The 21170-nt window shown below is 37.1% G+C and overlaps 1 protein-coding gene across 5 annotated transcripts in view; it reads right to left on the reverse strand.

The window, feature by feature from the left end:
• Positions 1–19844, reverse strand: part of FYB1 (FYN binding protein 1) — a 164122-nt gene extending 144278 nt beyond the window's left edge. For 3 of the 5 annotated variants that reach the window (XR_008423687.1, XM_019464227.2, XM_019464225.2), the window contains exon 1: positions 16111–16232. Coding sequence is in view for 2 of the 5 variants with exons in the window: in XM_019464227.2 (XP_019319772.1) it covers positions 16111–16113 (3 nt within the window). In the remaining 3 variants the exon portion in view is untranslated. Of the gene's footprint in view, positions 1–16110; positions 16233–19166 lie in introns of those variants that run through there. The other 2 variants (XM_053906950.1, XM_019464226.2) reach the window with 2 other exon arrangements.
• Between the last annotated feature and the right edge of the window lie 1326 nt (positions 19845–21170).

Below are 21170 nucleotides of genomic sequence, written 5' to 3' on the forward strand. Positions count from 1 at the left end.
TCAGTTTGGGTCAGGTGGCATTTGAGCTGCCAGACGTGTGAGTCACCAGCAGAGGTACAGCAGCTGAAGCCTTGAGAGCAGGGACAGGCAGAGTGAGAGGAAGGCAGACATGGTACCTTACTTATTTCCAACCAAAAGGCCGGAGTTCCAAGGGAACTGAGAAGGAATTGTTACAGGCATAGGGAGGAGAGCCAGGCAAGAATCAAGGGAAGACTTGCAAGTGTTATTGAGAAGAGTAAAAACATTCCATGGAGTTTGGCAATTAGGAGGCATTTTTGGGATGTTACTCAATAGATTTTCTAAAACAAAACAGAACAAATAATCACCACCAAAGTGTCTGAAGCTTCCTTTTGTGGAATGTGAGGCGATAGCTATGACTTTTCATGTTCTTGGGTTTTCTTTTGGTGTTAAGTGTTAAAATTAAAAGCAAGCAAATGATTTGGGTCCTTGGATCTCACCTCGGAAATGACATGGTCCACCAATCGCTCTATCTGGGGTGAAAGGGCAGGTGAGATATTGTCTGGTCACCACTGAGGTAATCTCTGTGCAAATCTCTTGGGTGAATTTCATGCTGTGGGGGTTGGAAAGTTGCTAGACAAACCTTATAAAATGACATGGAGTTCTGATTTTAGGGTACTTGCAAACAAAAATGAACAAAAATGGTGGACATAAGACAAGGGACCTAGAGTAAATGCATAATGACCACTCTTGATACATAAAAATATTTTATCCTGAAGCCACCTTAATAAGGAAACTAAGTAGTAACAGCTTTAAGATAGAATCATGTGATTTGGAAGTGTTCCATTTCACAACTTAATGGTCAAAAGGATTAGTCATCCTTTCGATGGAGGAGTTTCAAATGACGATTTATAGCCATCTTTGAAGAAGTTTATATTAGGAAATATTTTACATGCTTAGTAGATGAATATATCTTGCTCAAACTTTGAATGATCCACTGTTTAAAATTTTGTCCTAACACATGGAAAAACTCACAGAAATTTGCTCATCATTTTCAAGAGTAATTCTTGAGAGAATTAGAATTTGTTCCTAAAGGAATTGCTTAATCAAAGCATGGAAGTCTGAAAAACACATGTTTCTGGGCATGTTCATTTTACCTCTATCACCACTTTAAGGGAAAAATTAAATTACATGACAGTAACACAGCAATAACAAAAATAAAGTAAGGAATGCTTTCATCCTCAGTGACCAATTGGCTCACCAGGTTAGACAGTTTTACTGTGAGATGACTTCTTTCTCTGTATGAGCTGCTCTCTTCACCTTGGCCAGACTATGCCCTGACCTGAAGAGCCATCCTGGGAACATGTAGGTTACTTGAGGAGGCAGGGAAATCTCTACAGTGGGACAGTAGACTGAACTGTATAGACTGAACTCTATACAGAGAAATGCTAAAAAGGAAAGCTGGATACTATACACTAGTCCTTTCTGTTTTTATTTTTTGATACTGAAAGAATGGCAATTCGAATCATAACTGGAATTTTTAAAGAACTTAATAAATTTGTAAACTTTACTTAGGAAAATTATTTGGGTAAGGACATCAATAAACATTGTGAAAAAGAGGACCCAGGATGGAAGGGATGGGGAGATTAACCCTATTTGATATTAGAATATATTGTGAAATAATAATTGTGAATGTATGATAATAGAAAAATGAAATATAGATGGCTCAAAAGAGACCCATAATGCATGATAATCTAAAAATAAAAAAAATAGGGAAAGAAAATATTAAATAGATATTATTTTAACTTCACCTTTACTTCCTTCCATGAGTCAGAGTAAGTTTCCAATGGACCATAGAGTTAAGAAGGAAAATCAGCAGAGGATAGACTATAGTATTTATCCAAAATGGTGTTGGTTTTTAAAGAAATTATAACAGAGAAAACCAATTTATATAAAGGTGGGAAGCCTGCCATGCAACTACAAACAGCAAAATACAATGGAAAACAAAATGTGTAAAATATTTATATAAATGGGATCCAAATTTAACATATTCTAAACTAAGAATCTACATGTATGAATAGCACATCAATTGGTATCAATTGATAAGACCCCCTGCTCCCACAAATCCTATGTGAGAGGAAATTCAAGTAGTAACCTAATGTAACTGAAAGTGTTCAACAATAAAGGAAATTTATTTAAAATGGTTCCTTAAAATTGCTTTATTTATTCAATAATCAATCTGAGAAAATTAAAAATCCCATTCTGTCAGCACATATATCCATAAAGTAAGAAAAGGAAAAAAACTTGGAGTGCTTGGATGGCTCAGTTAGTTGAGTGCCCAACTCTTGATTTTGGCTCAGGTCATGATCCCAGGGTCGTGGAATTGAGCCCTGTGTGGGGCCCTGTGCTGAACGCAGAGCCTGATTAAGATTTTTCTCTCCCTCTTTCTCTGTCCCTCTTCCCTGCTCACGCTCTCTCCTTTTCCCTACTCATGCTCTCTCTCTAAAGCAAAGAAAAAAAAAAAAGAAAAGAAAAAACTTAATTTCCTTGATCACCTTTAGGGCTTTAAGGAAATCATTCAAAGTAAGAGAACAACTATCAGTTAGATGTATGAAAATATTTGTTGCAATTTCTCTAATTGGAAAAATCCTGGCAGCAACCAAAATATTTAAGTAGATTATGATACCTTAACTGCATGGAATGTGTTACAATCATTAAAAGGATAATGAACAGCATTTGGTAATGTGGAAGAATGCTCATGAATAAACCGTGAGTTAAAAAAATGCTATGATAGTTAAGGACAAATACATACTTATAGATAAAGACTTAATGGTCATATAAGAGAAATCACTGTGACTGTGGATTGTTTCTCTTTTCAAATTTCCTTTATGTATTTATTTATTTATTCTAAGAACAAGTTTTTAATGGTTTATTTTGAGAGAGAGAGAGTGTGTGTGTGTGTGCAGGGGAGAGGCAGAGAGAGAGGGAGACACAGAATCTGAAGCAGGTTCCAGGGTCTGAGCTGTCAGCACAGAGCTTGATTCAGGGCTCAAACCCACAAACCACAAGACAATGACCTGAGCCAAAATCAGATGCTTAACTGATTGAGCCACCCAGGCACCCCTTCAAATTTCCTTTAATATATTTGGAATGACACATGCAAAAAGAAAAAAAGTTCGTTGTGCACAAAAAAATTGGTAAGGAAGCAGAAATCAAGCAGCATCAATTCACCCTGATTTTTTTTAAAGGTCAAAGATATCTCTTAAGGTAAAAGCACATAGAATCAATTTAGCACACTTAAATAATAATCTGGTACTGACCTAGTAAGAGTCACATAGAGAGTTACAGGTAGACTCACACTAAATTTATGAAACAGTAGGTTCCTACTGCACCCTACCTCTAGACCAGTGTAGTGCCTTTTTTCTTTTTGGACCCTAGAGAGTCAGGTAAATGGAATAGTTTAGGCATAGGCTCTAGAGCTATCTTAGTTTTACCACTTAATTTGCTGTTGCTAATTCTTTAACCCCTCTCTCTCTCTTTTGGTTTCCAGATTCGTAAGATGGAGTAAAAGCAATATATCTCTCACAATTTTAAGAATTTAGTAAATTGATATTTTTAAAAACAACAATGTCTGGAATATAGGAAGCATCTAGTTAAATGTCAACTATTGTTATTATATTCCTTATTCCTCAAATGCAAAGTATGAAAAGTGATTTGAACCTTGATGTAGCTCAGGACTGTGCTATAATAAAAGATAGAAACAATCCATTTTTCTATTCCTAAAGACTTTTTATAACCCAAATAATCTAGTCTACTAATATATCTTTGAGATTCCATGAAAAGAGTTTGTAATGCGACCAAGTAAGGTATTTCTATAAAATTAGGAAACTGGTTATAAAATTTGCAGTGCAAGAAAGTGAACTCATGGAAACTCCATGAAGTAGATGTTTTAAAGATACCTCTCAAATATTAGTACAGATACTTCTTTTTACTTTTTAAAGAACCGAAATCTAGTTTTATTTCCATGAAATAAAAATGTTCATGAACATTGCCAAAGCCCGCCTGGAGAGCCTGGAACCTTCCCTACTCTTCAGAGACTGCCAATAACTCATTGTGAACCCATGGGAGATAGCAGTGACAAAATCCAAGTGAAAACTGCATGAGCTGAAGTTGGCTTATGTTTTCTAAACTAAGAATTCTGTGTGTTACAGTTACAATCTCTGTGTTTTCCATAACTAAACAGATATAGATTGGCCTGGATATTCTCATTTCTATCAAGAGCGAGAATTTGGTTTTAAACTGTGTAGTTACTTATTAAGTGAGATGGATGGTTTTGCCTTAATCAGATTAGACTCTTAAGAAATTATGAATCCAGTAGCAAATATGAGGCTTCAGGTATGCAAGACAGCATGATGGAATGCAAATTAATTGGCGAGAAGATACACTTGAATATCAAAGGTGCCTGATGAGAATTTCAAGGCACGGACAAGAAAAATGCTGAAGGCAAAACACTGGCAAATCAAGGGTGATGAAGAGTGGGGAGGGAGTGAAAAGTGAGAGCTTTCTCTCAAGTACAGATATGAGATGTCTCATACTCTGTCTAGTTATATATCTAGAAAAATATTTCCTAAAATGGTAACAGTGGTTCTCATCACATGGTAGGATTTTTACTTTCTCTACATTCTCCTATATATATTTTTTTTAATTCTCATCATCATGCATCTCATATTTACAAGAGAGGAAAATGATGAAGATAGTTACATGTAGAGGGAAAAGGGTTTTGTGTTGATATAGAGTGATACGTGGAGGATGCAAAAGTGCACTGGCCAAAAAGTATGTAGAGTGGAGTATTATGTTAAAATTTCCAGCTCTGTTTGTTCAGTCTGTCTGACACTTAAACTTTCCACCTTACTTTTTATTATGAAAAATTATAAGCATATCCAAAAGTTGAACTTGAAAGTGAACATCAATATACTTAACCTAGATGCTTTAATTGTTATTATTTTGCTATTCTTCGCTTTGCCACATCCATTCACCTTTGGTTTTTGATGCATTTTAGAGTAAGTTGCAGAATTCAATACCCTATTTGATACCAAATTTTTAACAACCTCCCCCACCCCTATACCCACATACAACTCAAGACTGGTTCAGAAACCCCTGGTAGGCTGTTATGCATTTAAATCGGATCTTTTTCTTAAACCTGGACACTGTTTCCAATCCAAACATGTCCAAAATCAGCTGCCTACCCAGAAGGCAAGGCTTACCAAACCTTATCATGACTCTTTCTATATCTAAAACTATGTAATTTATTCCACTCATAGAATATTAAAGCCAGAAAGGGAAACCATCTAATCTGGAGTTGCCACTGGCAGTGTTTCCAGGAACCAAGCAGGTAACATAAAAAGTGGGTAACTCATGTAAAAAATCAAGTGGATCTCATAATGGAGACTGACCAAGCCTCAGTGTGGGAAGGCAGCAAGGAGAAACAAAGCTACCCAGAGTGCATGTGAAAACAGAATTTTCAGTTGGGGCAAGACTTCCAGCCTCAGCCTACTGGTTCCAAGAGCCCTTTATCATTTTTCATGAGGGCAGAACACTTAAACATACAAATTTACTAGAATAATTAAAGTATACTGTTAAATAGAATCCTTCTCTAAAAGTATTTATAAATGCAGTATCCATAGCTGTTCAGTTCAATACAGACCTTAACAATGGAACCAGTAATGTAGATATTACAAATGCAAAGATGTGCTATGTTTCTAATTCTTGCAAATTACTTGCCCAAGAAAGCAATATTCTCTCACCTCTGGATTGACTGCCTGTCTGTAATGAACCCTTAAAGAAGAGAAAAACCAGTGTTTTCACTGATCAAAGAAAGAGTAGTTGTAGCATCACTTCTTAAGAATGTTCTGACAGATTTTTCCTTCCTTCCTTCCTTCCTTCCTTCCTTCTTTCCTCCCTCCCTCCCTCTCTTTCTTTTTTCTTTCTTTCTTTCTTTCTTTCTTTCTTTCTTTCTTTCTTTCTTTCTTTCTTTTTTTCTTTCTTTCTTTCTTTCTTTCTTTCTTTCTTTCTTTCTTTCTTTCTTTCTTTCTTTCTTTTCCATGTCTGTGGCTTACAAATTAAATAGGAGGATTTACCACATGGAAGGGAAGAACAGTGAGAAAATAGGGATGTAGAAGAGTCAAGACATATAGAAGTTATATCTGAGTTTTCTTGTCTAATTAATCATGAAGACATGGTTATTCTGGCTACTTTCTAGAATTTCCTCCCTCCATGCCCCTCTTATCAAATTCAATCAATGTTTGCTTAAGTTGGTTAATTTTTACATCTATTGAGAATTGAAACCATCTAAGCTCTGCATACTCAGTAGCCACAGGTGGACTTTGCTTAGAAATCTGAAGTTACAATCTTCTCTTTGTTTGCCTGATAATTAACAACAGATAGTTTGGAAATTCCCCTGCTCATCCACACCCTAGGTAACTAATTTAAACAGTATGTATCTAAGCCCTATTGTGTTGGAGTGGCTGTGTTCTGCTATTAAAAAAACTCCACCCAGCCCTGAAATGCTGTCTCATGCAGTTGTGGGTACAAGTGATAAAATTAGTTTCTTTCTGGTGAATGTCCTCTGGTGATAAACTCAACTTAACTACTTGTCTTTCAAAGTTGTAGTGATAAAATTGCTGGTGGTTCTTTGGATGATGTTTATACATTCACACCTCAAAATGTATTTACTCAAGTTAAACCTCCCACGTATCTACCTTATTAAAATGTTTTCACCATATTTCACACAAATTCTTTCAGCTAAATATCTGTCATAGATCAAATTCAGCAGATGTTTATTTCAGTTCCACTTCTTTTGACCTCTGCCAGGATTTACATAAGGGTTGAATTTATTGTTGGCTTATCAGTTTATGAAGCTCAAATTTGACTATAGAAAAATGATTCTGAGCTCTGGTTTTATAATTCCACTAGCTGATGTTAAAAACCATATGGTAAAATTCTAAAACATTTTAATGAAAGAAGTTAATTTTTATTGAATCAATATTTTTAAAGAGGATATAACATTTTTGGGAGAAAGTGGGCCTTCTAAAGCAAAGTTTCCAATATGAAAAAAAAAAAAAGAAACATTCTATAACTGCTTTTTAAAAAAATTTTCCTTCTCAAAACACTTATTTTGACAAGTTTATTTTGAAGGTGCTTTGCATGTTTTACTTACAAAATAAATAATTCAGAGAAATTTTGCGTGGCTTTTGTTGTGTGACAGGCATTATTCTGAAGATATTCCTACATCAGCCTATGTAATCCTTACAACAACCCTAGTAATAGGTATAGTTATTCATCCCGTTTTTCACAGAGGGAGAAACTGAGGCATACAGAGGGTAAATTGTTCAAAGTCACATAGCTGAAAATGGGCAACACTGAGATTCAAACCCAGGAAAGTCCACTTCCAGATGAGATTGATTTTCAACTTTTTCACTAGAAGTTTACCCACTTCCATGTAGAATTCCTGAAATACTGGGTAAGACTTGGCATCAGTGATCATTAAAATGGGTGAGTGGGACACGAATAATGCAAAATTGAACTAGATATTTGAATCATTTGCGGGAATTTATTTATTTATTTGAAATCTTAATTTATGTATTTTGAGAGAGAGAGCACGTGTGTGAGCAGGGGAGGGGCAGAGAGAGAGGGAGAGAGAATCCCAAGCAGCTTTCTCACTGTCAGCACAGAGCCCCACTCTGGGCTCAATCCCACCACTGTGAGATCAGGACCTGAGCCAAAATCAAGAGACAGATGCTCAAACAACTGAAGCACTCAGGTACCCCATCATTTGGGGGAATTTAAAAGATAAAAGAACCTGAGCCCTGCCTGAGCTGAATCAGAATCTTTTGGCGAATGGCTCATGCAATTGTATGAAGTTTAACAGGCAATTGCAATGTGCAGTCAGGCTGAGAATCACTGGTTCAAACCTCTTTAGCTAAGTCTTAGTGCAGGAGATCTCAAACTTTTTTATGCATCAGAATCACCTGGAGGGCTTGGAACACACAAGTGGCTGGGTCCCACTCCTAGAACTTACTTAGTCAGTCTTGGGTAGAGCCCAAGAATTCCTATTACGTTCCCAGGCGATGTTGATGTTGCTGGTTTAGGGAGCATACTTTGAGAGCTGCTGTCTTAATAGGTTGGGATAGGAGTAAAAGGGAGAAGTGGAGCCCTGAAGACACTGAACTAATTCTCCCACTAGCTCATCAACCCTGGTGATGACATATTTCTTCCACTTTGTTGATTTACCCAATGTCACTGATCAAGGATGAAGGGAGAGAGGGAGAAAGAAAGATATGAAGCTAAAGGGAAGTGAGGGAAAAGAGAAAGAGAAGAAGAATTAAGTTCTGGTCAATAAATTAAAGTTTTGTGGCTCTCTCACTGACCTAACCTCATGTCAGTGATAGGTAGAATATAAAATGAGAAAATTTAAAGATAAACATTTCTATATCAGAAACATAAGGCTGTGAGTGAGACTAGTGGGCAGGTAAATTGGGCTGTCAGTTCAGGTTATGAAGACATTTGTTACTTCAGCCCTATAGGGTAACCTGAAAGCCAGAGCTAGGGTCACTCTTTGAAACCAAGGGCAAGGACAGATATGCTTTTTTTTTTTTTTTTTTTTTTTTTAGTTATCCAAGCTTTATATAAGGAGACCAGATGACCTGTCACTAAGAATTGCCTTAGGATAGAGCAGCAGTTTTCAACTGGGGGTGATTTTAATAGAGTAATAAATCATGGTGGGGGCATTTTGTAATACCTGGAAATACTTTGTATATTGCCACGATGAGGGGGCAAGGGTACTACTGACATCCAGTAGGAAGAGGGCAGAGATGCTATTAAATATGCCACAATTCACAAAAGTGCTGATTTGAGAAACCCTGGGGTAGACACAGTCCCAGAACAGGAACTGGGCCAAGATGCCAGGTGACTTAGTAATGAATATTCCCAATATTACTGTGAACCTGATCACACGCCAGTCGATATAGACCTGGCTCTGGGCTGGAGTCCTCAAGAAGAAGTAGTGGAGAGAAGCACAACACTAGGGAAGGCAGTTCGGATGAAAAAAACTAACCAACTGAGAAAACCTTTTCAAAATGGGTCTACAACACAAAATTCCAAAACATGGGAAGAAAAATATTAATAAGAAATAAAACCCTAACAAAAGCAACAATTAAAATATGAAGATTTAATCTATTCAATTAAAATAGTAAAGCAATCTGAAAATGACTTTGCAAATTCACAAATAATTAGGAAACAAATATATGAATAACACCCATAGGAGAATATAAGAATATTTGAAACAAATTAGGTAGATATTAAGTGAAAACAATTAATTCAAAGTTGGAAATGAAAACTTAATCATGGAAACAAAAATTCAGTATATGGGATAAAACATGAATTTGGCATAAATAGGGTGAAAAACTACCCTGGCTTGTCTGAGCCTTAGAAATTTCCGGGGCATAAGACTTTAGTGCTAAAACTGGGAAAGCACTGGGCAAGCTGAGAAAATTGGTCATCCTGGACACAGGTGAAGAAAAACTTAGTGGATTGAAAGATGAAGTTGATAAACTGACTTAGAATTCATCACACAGAGACACAGAGATAAAAAATTTGGAGGATAGCATGGGACTTTTATCTAATAGAGATTCTAAACAAAAACAAAAACAAAAACACCCCAAAAACCCAACCAACCAACAAACAAAAACTAGGAAGGACAAAATGATAGAGTAATTGTTTTGAGGAAATAATAGCCAAGAATTTTGCAGAATTGAAAAAAGTTATTAGGCTTTAATTCAGGCAACTACAGCCTGTGGGCCAAATTTAGCCTGCCACCTGTTTTTATAAATAAAGTTTTATTGGAACACAGTCATACCCATTTGTTTATGTATTGTCTGTGGATACTTTCAGACTACAGTGGTAGAGCTGAATAGTTGTGAGAGAGACCGTAAGGCTGCAAAGCCTAAACTATTTACTATTTGGTTCTTTATATAAAAATATTGTAGGCTCCTCATTAAATCAATATGCTGAGTACCAAGCAGGATAAATAAAAATAAATTCACATCTCTATGAAGTGTAGTAAAGCTGCAGAACATAAAGATAAACATCTTAAAGGGAATGACAGAATCTCACCTACAGAGAATGACAGATTTTACAGCACAATTATACCAACAATAACAAAAGTCGGAAGCCAATGGAATAAGTCTTTAAACTGCTGAAAGGGGGGTGCCTGTGTGGCTCAGTTGGTTAAGTGTGATTTCAGCTCAGGTCATGATAAGGTTTGTGAGACGAAGCCCTCCATCTGCTGTCAGTGCAGAGCCTGCTTGGGATTCTTTCTTTCTCCCTCTTTCTCTGCCCCTCCCCTACTCTCTCTCTCATGCTCCCACTTTCCCTCACTCTCTCTCTCTCTCTCTCTCTTTCAAAAATAAATACACACTTAAAAAAATAAAGTTCTGAGGGAAAGTAACTATCAATTTAGAATATTTATACACAGGTAATCTATCACTTAAGAATGAAGTAAAAATGAAGATGTTTTCAGTCACACAAAGAGCAATATACATTGTAGTATATAATATTCTTCTTCCAAGTGGGTCCCCATCTCTACTATTACCCTGAATGCATGATGATTATACATCCCTACATGTCTGTCCTTTCAGCTGAGATATGTGTGACTTATTTTGGTCAATTAAGTGTGAGTGAAAATGACACACATCTCTTCCAAGAAGAAGTTTTAAGAAGTAGGAATAGGATTGGAGGATTGTGTTCAATGAGTAATCACACTATTTTTAGGTTCCTGTTGTGTTGGGGAGAATAATGGAAATCCTCAATAACTGTAGAAATTGTTAGATAGTAGGCAAGAGTGTATATATTAGGGTAAAAGGATATATGAATCCACAGCAGATGAGTAAGACGTAAGACACAAACTTGGAACTTTATGAGACATATTGACCAGTATGACAGAATCGGGAGCCTAGAAGTGGAGTCACTATATACGGCAAATGGACATATGGCCAAGGAGGCATTAGAAAGTGGTAGGAGAAAAGAACAGACTAAAATAAATAGTACTAAATTGGTTACCCACAAGGGAATATATTAGATGACTACTTCACATCACAAGTATAAATAAAATCTTGATGATTAAAGCGAAAAGGGAGAGGTTAGGAAATAGCTTTACTATTTGGGAGTGGGGAATAACTTCTTTAAAAGGACATCAAAACCAGAAATGATAAATGACTTATTTTTAAATTTGTTAGCATTAAGATGTAAAACTTCTCTATAAAAAAGAGACAACAAAAAATAAAGAAAAAAGAAGCCATGGGACATAAAATTCACAATGCACACAATTGACCCATGATTAGCGCCTAGAAATGGGTAAAGATTTTTGATAAATCAACATGAAAAGACGATCTATGAGAAAATGGACAAACCATGTGAAGAGGACAAACCATGTGAATAGTCAATAAACTTAGGAAAACATGTTTCATCTTAGTAATAATCAGGAAAATTAAATCAACAATGAAATGGGGTTTTACATAAAACAAATTCTCAGAGCTCTATCAGTAAGCCTGACAAACTGATATTGGGGATGATATGGATTTATTAAATCCATCAATCCTTAAAGTAGGCTCCACGCCCAGCATGGAGCCCAATGAGGGGCTCGAACTCAAGATCCTGAGATCATGACTTGGGCTGAGATCAAGAGTCAGGTGCTTACCCAACTGAGTCACCCAGGCACCCCAGGGTGAGATGTAAATTGTTACAATGACTTTGGAGAACCATTTGCTATGACATTCAATAACCTTGAAGGTGCCCATTCCCTTTATGTACAAACATACTCATTCTAGTATCATTTGAAATTGAAAATAATGACAACAAATTAAATGTTGAGAGTCTACATGAATGAATTGCAATATAACTACATAACAAGTAAATAATTTGAACCAGACCTGCATGTGACCAAATGGATACATCTTGAAGACATACCAGTGAGTAAAAAGCATACGCAGAAATCATAAGCAAATGAAACCAAGCAAAACAGTTCTATATATTATTTTATAGATACAGGCAGATGAAATAAAAACATAAAAACATGGCAGCAGGTGAGATGCTGCTTTCAGAGCAGTGTCCCTCTACTGTTGGAGGGAGGGACATGGAACTGGGAAGGAGAAAAAGAGAGATTCCACTTTGTCTTTTTCATTTTTTTTGAAAAGATGGCAAAATGGCAATATTATGGCAGAATGGTAATATGCATGAGATCTGGGTGGTATGTGAGAATTTGTTATATGATTTGTTTCATAACATACCATAATATTTTATTTTACATTTTTTGTGCCATAATATTTTAAAAATGAATGACATGAGAGGACAGAGAGGGCAGATGGGATGCAACTTGGAAAATTGGGGAAGTGATACTGAAGTTACCAAATCAAGAGCTGGAGTCCCACACCCGCTTGCCTTAAGAACAAGGCTGCAACACATTTAATGTATGCTAAAATGTGCTCCAAGAAGTGACTCTCATTTCCTCCTATGGGTCTTGATGTGTGGATGAGAAAGATCCTTTAGGATTTGAACTCTCATCCTTGACTTAAAACTTGCTTATCATAGCACAGGATTTTTTTTTTTTTTTTTTTTAACACACCAAGCTAGATTTTGCTGGTGTGTCTCCTTTTGCAGAAGAAGAGGATACAAGCCAGGTAGTGGAGTTGGGGAAAAACATGTAGAGGTGAATGGATTTCCGTTTGGGGGGTATCAGCATATTATTCAGGCCCCTCCGGCTTATGCAATAAGAAAAAGAATCACATTGTACTTGAAAGGTGAGGGTTGGAACCCTAGCTCTTAAAGGGATCCTTCTAGCTCACTTTTTATGTTCTCTGATTTCCCTGGGACACCAGCTCTCAACTGGGCTTTCACTAAAGCCATCCAAATTATCTGAAGGCCCCTAAACCTGTTTCCTTCAGAAACCCTACACTATTTATTCTCTAACTTGGCTGCATTCAAATTAGAGCCAATTTTAAAGGATGAGGGAGAAAGTCAATATTTAAGCCCAAGCATAGTCAAGGCTGCCTGCAGAGTACGAATGTCACTTCAGAAGTAGCCCTCTTCTCAAAATGTAAACCAGACAATGGCACTCACTCCTTTGCTTAGGGGTCACCAATGACTGCTGGGGTGAACAACCTAAGATCGAATCCCTGGGCTGATGCCTCTTCCTTAAAACCATCTCTTGCCACTCTTCTCTTGATTATCCTCTAGCCATTCTGGCATTTTTGCCAATCCAAGCTGTCCCCTGTCTCACATCTTCTGCACCTGCCATTTCTACTGCTTGAAGTGGTTCTGACTGCCTCGTTTCCTGTGTCCTGCTCATTCTCACTGTTTGGTGCAGCAGTTCTCCACCCTCACTGGGCCCCACCTCCCGCCTCAAGGTTTTGATTTAACTGGTCTTGTTTGGCGCCTTGGGAATGGGTATGACTTGTAACTGCTCAAGTGATTCTAATGTGCAGCCAGAGTTGAGACCCAGCGCTTTGGTTTAAATCTCACTTTATCAGGGATCAGAGCCCTAAAGAGGACGTCTCCTTTCTATCTTCTATCTCAGCTCCTATTTACCTCCTTCAGAAGTCACTACCAGGTATTTCATGTGTTTACTTTGATTAACTTTGATCTATCTCTTCTACCAAACTGTGGTTCTCCAAGTGCCTGGGTCAGCAGCAGTATCTGAAAACTTATTAGAAATGCAAAATGTTAGGCCCTGTCCCTTACCGTCCGGGTGATTCAGATGCGTGCTAAAGTTTGAGATCCACCGCCCTGAGTGGAAGCTCTAGGAAGCTGGGACCCCACTTGTGTTGTTCACCCCGCATTCTGATCCAGCCAAACCCCAGCCTGGAGTAGAGGCTCAACAAATCTTTGTTGAAAGGTTGTGTGGGTGATAGCACATTTCTTTTGTCAGTAGCTCACATGTCAACTGAAAGTTGAATGAAAGGAGCAAAACAAGCAAACACACAAACAGAAACTGCAAAACCGATCATTACTGCATTTCTTAAACTTCCAAATGTATTCATAAAAGATTTTTTTCCTCACCCACCATCAACATACAAAAATTTCTGCATTAGATATCTGTTCCACCTTTTTCATCCAGAAAATTAAGCAAATTGAAATGTACCTAAAATTACTTGTCATAAAGATGAGTTTACCCTATTTTTTTCATTTTCACCATGAGGTGAGATAATTTGTCTAAGTTATCAAGTCAATTTCCACAGGGGCAGCTGTTGAGAATTAGAATTCTGTTGCCATGTCCTTCCACTTCTAAAATGTGGAATCACGTACTAAAGAACATGGGCCAACTCTATGCCTTTCTTGAGTAGTGATGTGTATAAATGAATATATTGCCTATATTACCATGAAGAAAGAAAAATAAGAAACAATCTAAATGTCTAACTATATGGAAATGATTAAATCATGGAAAAATGATTCATCATTAAAAATGATAGCATAACTCAGATATTATTCAAGATATTTTAAATAAAAAAGCAGGCAAGGAAATGGCTTATAAAGTATGATAGCACTTATAGAAAATCATATTTATAAAACATATTTTAAAATGATGAAATTCTAAAGGATTTGTATTTACTTCACAATGATCACCCCCAGGTGTTGAAACCACAGAAAACATATATTGTTTCATTTCTGCAGATCTATATTTCTAAGAAATTTTCTTTAACACTATGTGTTACTTCTGTAATAGGGAGACAGTAAACCCCTAAGAAAACATTGCTTATATATTGCACCAAATACACACTATCCAGTTAAACTTTTTTTTTTTTTTTTTTTTTTGGTGTTATTCATCTTGTTTCCCCTGAAAAAAATCTAAATACCTCGGTAAATATCACTTATTTTGGGAAAGGCTATCAGTAATTAAGGTCAAGCATTCTTCTCAGAATCTGAAACCTAAAGGCCCAGTTGGGAACACTACAAGAACTTGTAAGTGCCATCTTGACAGGTGACTGCTTTCCTCTAAGAGTGTGGCTGCAGGTAGGATCCGTGTGCCACCATTTCCTCCATGGCTGCTCATTCGTCCCTTCTATGAGTCCATAACTCTGACCCCGTCTCTTCTCCTCCATGGCAAAGTTACTATCTCTCACCTCTGTAGTTCCCCATTCTGGCTTGAGAGTTTCCAGACTTATAAACACATCCCATGAACCCTTTGCCCTCTCTATCTCAATGCCTGCAGGGCATTCCCTTCCCCAGCTGAGTAGCTGCAGGAGTCATTGTCTCAATCCCCGTCTTTTCACCAGGGGTTGGCAAAGGAAGCAACCCTCTCCCTTATGAGAGAAGGGATAACCCCGTCTCTAATCTTCTGGGAACTGGGGAGTGGTGGAAGGGGTGTATGGGATAGAAAGTTAGCTCTCCTCTAGACTCTGGGAGCATAAGAACACTACATGTATGAGAACACAGGCCATTTTTACAGAGAAAAAATAGGAAACTGCGTAGCACAATACCAACACTGCAGTTCAGCTACATCACGGGTTAAGCTAGTTTTTATAGTACAGCTGGGAACCCAGTCACTATTTTAAATGTGCTCCAAATAATGAGCTTCAATTAACTTTGGGAACACAACCTGTCCCTAAGGTTTGGACTATTTGGGTTTTGTTTGCTTCTCTTAATTAAAATAACAAAATGCATTTTTAAACTAAAGAGCTCCTTTATAAAATCCACAGTGTGGTCAAAATGGCACTCATCGTCAGCAATATTGCCCAACATTTATTATTGGTGTTCTTTTCTGGGATCCAAAATGCTTATAATAGGAAACTTGCCTACATTACTGATTCTGGCACCTAACTTTCTTAAAGTGGCAAAGACAAAGAATGCAGCTTTTCTTTCCGTAAGTCATAGCCTTTCCTCTAGTCTGAAGGGTAGAGTCAGAAAGGGGAAATCCTGAAGCCACAGACACTCAACTGGTATAACACTCAGCAGTTTTATTTGCAAATGGAACAATGGGTCAAGCAAAAATCCCAAAGGCTTGGAGGACCTGGCTGAGAATCATCCCTACCCGTTTCTGCCCTAAGTAGAGAAGATGAGATGTCTGCCAGGAGACCAGGGAGAGTCATAAAATCTATTACTTACCATTTTATTGAAAAGAGTTGATATGCCTGACACACGGCGCCCCTGAAGATGCTGTAACTCGGACAGTGAATGTGCAAGTTAGCTTTGCAGAGTGCACTTCCTATTTTGAACTGTGTGGTCTGTCCAGCCTTCACACATTGATATGTAAGGTTTATTTGCATGTTATCTCAGCCCTCAGAATATTTGTATAACTGGCCAGGTTTATCAAGTTATTATACTTTAGTAATATGAGAACAGGTATTGGTGAAGTTCTGAAGTCCAAAAGATGACATGGAATTTTTAAAGAAGTGCCTGGATATTAACTTTTGTGTACACTATTAACCTGTTTAATATAGAATCTGTATTTGTGAATCTATCTATCTATCTATCTATATCTATCTATCTATCTATCTATCTATCATCTATCATCTATCTATCAAAAAAGGACACAATCTAAAATGTTAACAGTGGTTGACTTAGGTCAGTTTTATTACAAATAATTCTTGTTTTGTACTTTGATGAATTTTTGACTTTTCTATTTTGAGTATATAGTACTTGTTGAAAACATAGCTATAATCTTAAGAGGAACAAAAGGAACATGATAATTTTAATCAACAATCCCAAATGTATTTAACTCTATCTTACCAATATTTAAATGGTAGAGCTATCTACCAGCTTCTCGGATGGCATTCATTAAAAATATAGCCATATGCCAACCTAGCTTCATTGTTAGGTTTTTTAGCAATTTTTATTAGCATCAGATGGCTTAATCCCTCATGCTGGTAAATTAGATACTTTTAAGGCATGGTGTTTGATGCTGAATCCCATCGATTATCTGTAATACCTATCTGAACACATTCTGCTACACACATTTATCACCTTTATTTTGAATATGCAGCCTGACTCTAAAACAATTTCAAGGGCAGAAGATCATCTTTGTTGCTTCTTGAAAAGGGAAAGCAACTTATTCCTTAATTTTGGGTTGCCAATTTCTAGATCTTTTTGTAAGTACCCTACCTTTTTGTAAGTACAGCATTTACCTAGTAGAGAGGCACATTTTTTTCACTTGATGCTAATACTGATTACCACCATGAGAACACAAATCCTTTATTTAAAAAGACGTTCCCTAGTATTTATTCTCTAAAATGGGAAATGCCTTTTCACACTCAAGATATGCTTAGAAATATGGATAGAATCATTGCCAGGACAAAGCATGAAGACAGAGCAGGGGGCAAGTTCCAGGGGTGGAAAAGAACCTGATACTGCCTTGAAACCTGCAGGTATTTTAAAGAGGGAGTGATCAGAACCTATGTGGGTAGGCAGGGATCTGAAATTGCAGTCAGTGGCACACAATAAATGCTCAATGAATAAAAGGAGGATCAAGGTAAGACAGGTATAGGAATGAGGCATGCTTTTAGATATAAAACATTTGTTGGCAGAAGGCCTTGAAACGGAGACATTCTTTAGCCTAACCAGAAAGCCTTTTATCTACTATGTGCTGAAACAGAGTTTTTTTTTTTTCAGTGCAGGTACAGTGTAGGGTCTAAAGCAGTGGTTTTCAACCTGGTTGCCCATTAAAATCACCCGGAATGCTTTAAAAAATCCCAGTTTTCTGGCTTCACCCCAGACCATCAAATCAAAATCTCTAAGTTTGAGACACAGTCATCAGTATTTTTTAGTTTCCGGGAAATTCCATGGTGTAGGCAAGCCTGATCTCCAAAAGGACGAACAGATGACTCATGCCAGCAAGATGGTGAACAGCTCACCAGGCAAGCCTTGCAGACAGAAATGATCTTGATGTTCTGACATGGTTTACTACTAAGTTGAACAACATATTTTCACCATGCAGTACATAATAATTACGTATTCTTGGTCATTCCATGATTTTCCTCTCTGTACCAGTAAGTTGGACAAAAATTGTATCATGAACAGAAATCTAGAAATTTCCCTTAACGATGTAGCAGACCGGACAAGTCTCTGATTAAGAGGACTTTGAATTTCAATTCATTCATTTGAATTCCATTTCAATTTGTACTTATTTCCAAACGATAATTAAGGTAAATTTTAGTTGTTATTGACATAAATTCAGCAGTCTGTCAAAAATATATGTTTAAGAGACGTAATTTGACTAAGAAAATAAAAGGTAAGGGCTGAAGCTCCCAACCATAACTCATAGTCCACCAAGGAGTTTTAATTTTTTTACTTAAAATATATTTCAAGTATCACATATGTGAGTATATTTCCTGTGAAGTGAATTAAGGACCGAAGGCCCTGAGCAGGAAGGTGAAACAGGAAATGCAATGAAGATGATGGACAATATAGAGATACCATCTAAAGAAGATAAAGTTCTATTTTCCTGGTATGGGCACTGCAATTATTTCTGCTAGTGAAGGGCAGAAGTAGCTCAGAGGATGCAAGTCGTTAGAATTCTCTAAATACTTAAGCATGCATTCTCTTTTCATAAATTTGCATTCTACAGGACAGTTTTTATTCAGGCAATGGTAAAATGAGTCTGCCATTTTGGTATTCATTGAAGGTGATGGCTAGGGGGAGACAGTGAGGCCCAACAATGTGGGGTGGGTCACAGAAACCAGCTTCAGTTTTCTTTTTTTTTTCAAATTTTTTTTTTTTAACGTTTATTTATTTTTGAGACAGAGAGAGACAGAGCATGAGCAGGGGAGGGACAGAGAGAGAGGGAGACACAGAATCTGAAACAGGCTCCAGGCTCTGAACTGTCAGCACAGAGCCCGACGAGGGGCTTGAACTCACAGACCGTGAGATCGTGACCTGAGCCGAAGTCGGAGGCTTAACCGACCGAGCCACCCAGGCGCCCCACCAGCTTCAGTTTTCAAAGTCAATTTACAAGATGATGGAGGGAAATAGCACTCACAAATTTAGCTAACACTACTTACTGATTATTATTTAAAAGCATTGTCAGTGTTGTCTCTATCAGTTTCTAAAAGGAGCATGGTCAAAATGGTTAGCGGAGAGGGTTACAATTGCTTACACTCTTACACAATTTCAGCTTTATAACCTGAATGGCTAACATTTTAGAGAAGAAACAAATGATTACTTACTTTATGTGCTCAACACGAACATGCCAGGACAAGAGCCTGAGATAGGAGAACAGAGGGATGTTGAATCTCACCTCTTCCAGGAAGCCTTCTCTTCTGCATACTCACTCTTCTCCCTCTTTTTCTGGCCTCCTGCAGACTGCACCACAAAATGAAGCTCAAAATGGATATGTTTGCCTTTTATGGTTCTCCCATTGTATCGGCTGCATTAAGTTTGGCTCCCTAATTAAATTTCAAACTCCTCCAGTGCGAATTGATTTGCATACTTCCTTCCGTCATCCTGAGATCCTAAGGCAACTTGGATTTTTCTAAACCTGTTTTTTGGGTTCATGGGTTCCTTTCAGAATCCGATAAAAGCAGTATACAGTATGCACACTAATTCTGCATGCGTACAGCCTCCCCTGAAACCCATTGCCTAAGAGAAACTGTAGGAAAACTCAGGGCCAAAATATCATCAGACACTAGGAGATGGTCGCTACATGAGTGCTCTGTGATGATGAAATTAAAGCACAGAAAAGCTAAGTGACCCATCGAGTTTCCAAACTGGGAAACTGGTCAGCTAAAAAACTTCATTACTTTGTAAACTTGTCTCTTTCGAACAGCTTGCATTTGAGCTTGCCAGCAAAGAACAACTCAAACTCACAAAATAGATTCATAGAAATTCAAGGAAATTCTAGTCCCCCTGTTTGGCTAGATATGGAACAGCCAAGTGGAAAATAGCAGGAAGAAAGTGGGATAAGAACAGGCATGTTTAAAAAGGGTGTGCAGGAGGAAATGGGCAGTTCCTTGATTTGGCTTATTTCTCTTTCACTTTTTGTTTTGAGAACAAAATGCATTTTCACTCTTGTACTTTATATTTTTGATGAAAACAGGCTTTAACCCATTCAGAACATTAATGCTCTGGAAGAAGTAACTAATCAGCTTTAGTAAAAAAATGAACTTATTCTTCAACAGAAAAGGAGTTCCCACTATATTTCAACAAGATGAGTAAATTGTATTTAAATTCAAGAAGAGCAGGAAAGAATTTTCTTTACAACTTAAACCCAACCCCAGACAAACGTTTACTGATCTCTAAGACAACTACTGAAACAGGACAATGGAGAAATAATCTAAGCTTTATTTAAGGGGTGTTTTATCAAACCAACTAACTTGGAAAGCAAAGAGACAAAGAATAAAGTTTATAGAATTCTATGTTATATATTAATTTACTTATGATTTCCTTTTGCTATTTTGGCTATAATTTTTATCTTACACTTTCTTGGGCTCTGGGGGCTCATAAGGCTCTTCAGGGTCTGTTGAGTCTTGTTGTTTTCTATTCATGGCTCTTCCTATTCTCTTTTCATGGCTTCTCACCTCTTCAGTCCTTATATAGTCTTCTCGGGGTGGAATCTAAGTTGTAATCCTATTATCTCACTAGGTCTCCAAGACAAAGAAATTCAACTGACATCATCAAATTGCACACTCTCGTTGGGTCGATCATTGGGCTTGATCATTTGTTAGTAATAATTTGAACTTTAATGAATGAAACAAAGGTCATACATGAAAAAATTGATCTATTTCTCCTTTTGTCCTTTCTCATTCTTTCATTCATTCATTCATTCCAGTTTCCTTCCCCATTATTAGGATAGGCCAGAAAAGTTGGAAAATGAACAGATGTGCCTTGGGATTTCACAGACTCAGAAAAGATGACAAAGGGGAAAATAAATCTCTTTGCTATTCCTTGAGTTTGTATTATTTCCCACTGTCAGTTGATTGCAGGTATGAATATATGCACTCATTTTCCTAGTTTGTTGTCTGTTTAATTTTAAAATAGGAATATTTCCATTTTGGTATAGAATAAATATTGGTGAAGCTTTACATTCTTTTTTTTCTTTTTTTAAATACCTTATTTAACAAATTAGTATTTGCCAGGCAAGAAAACTACCTAAATACAAAATTATCTGTCCTAATATAAAATTAGTCAGACCTGGGTGTAACCTAGTGACAATTTTTCTTTTGATCAGAGGA

This window comes from Panthera pardus, unplaced genomic scaffold, assembly GCF_024362965.1.
Source record: "Panthera pardus isolate Hobbes unplaced genomic scaffold, ASM2436296v1 HiC_scaffold_2, whole genome shotgun sequence".
Lineage (NCBI taxonomy): Eukaryota > Metazoa > Chordata > Mammalia > Carnivora > Felidae > Panthera > Panthera pardus.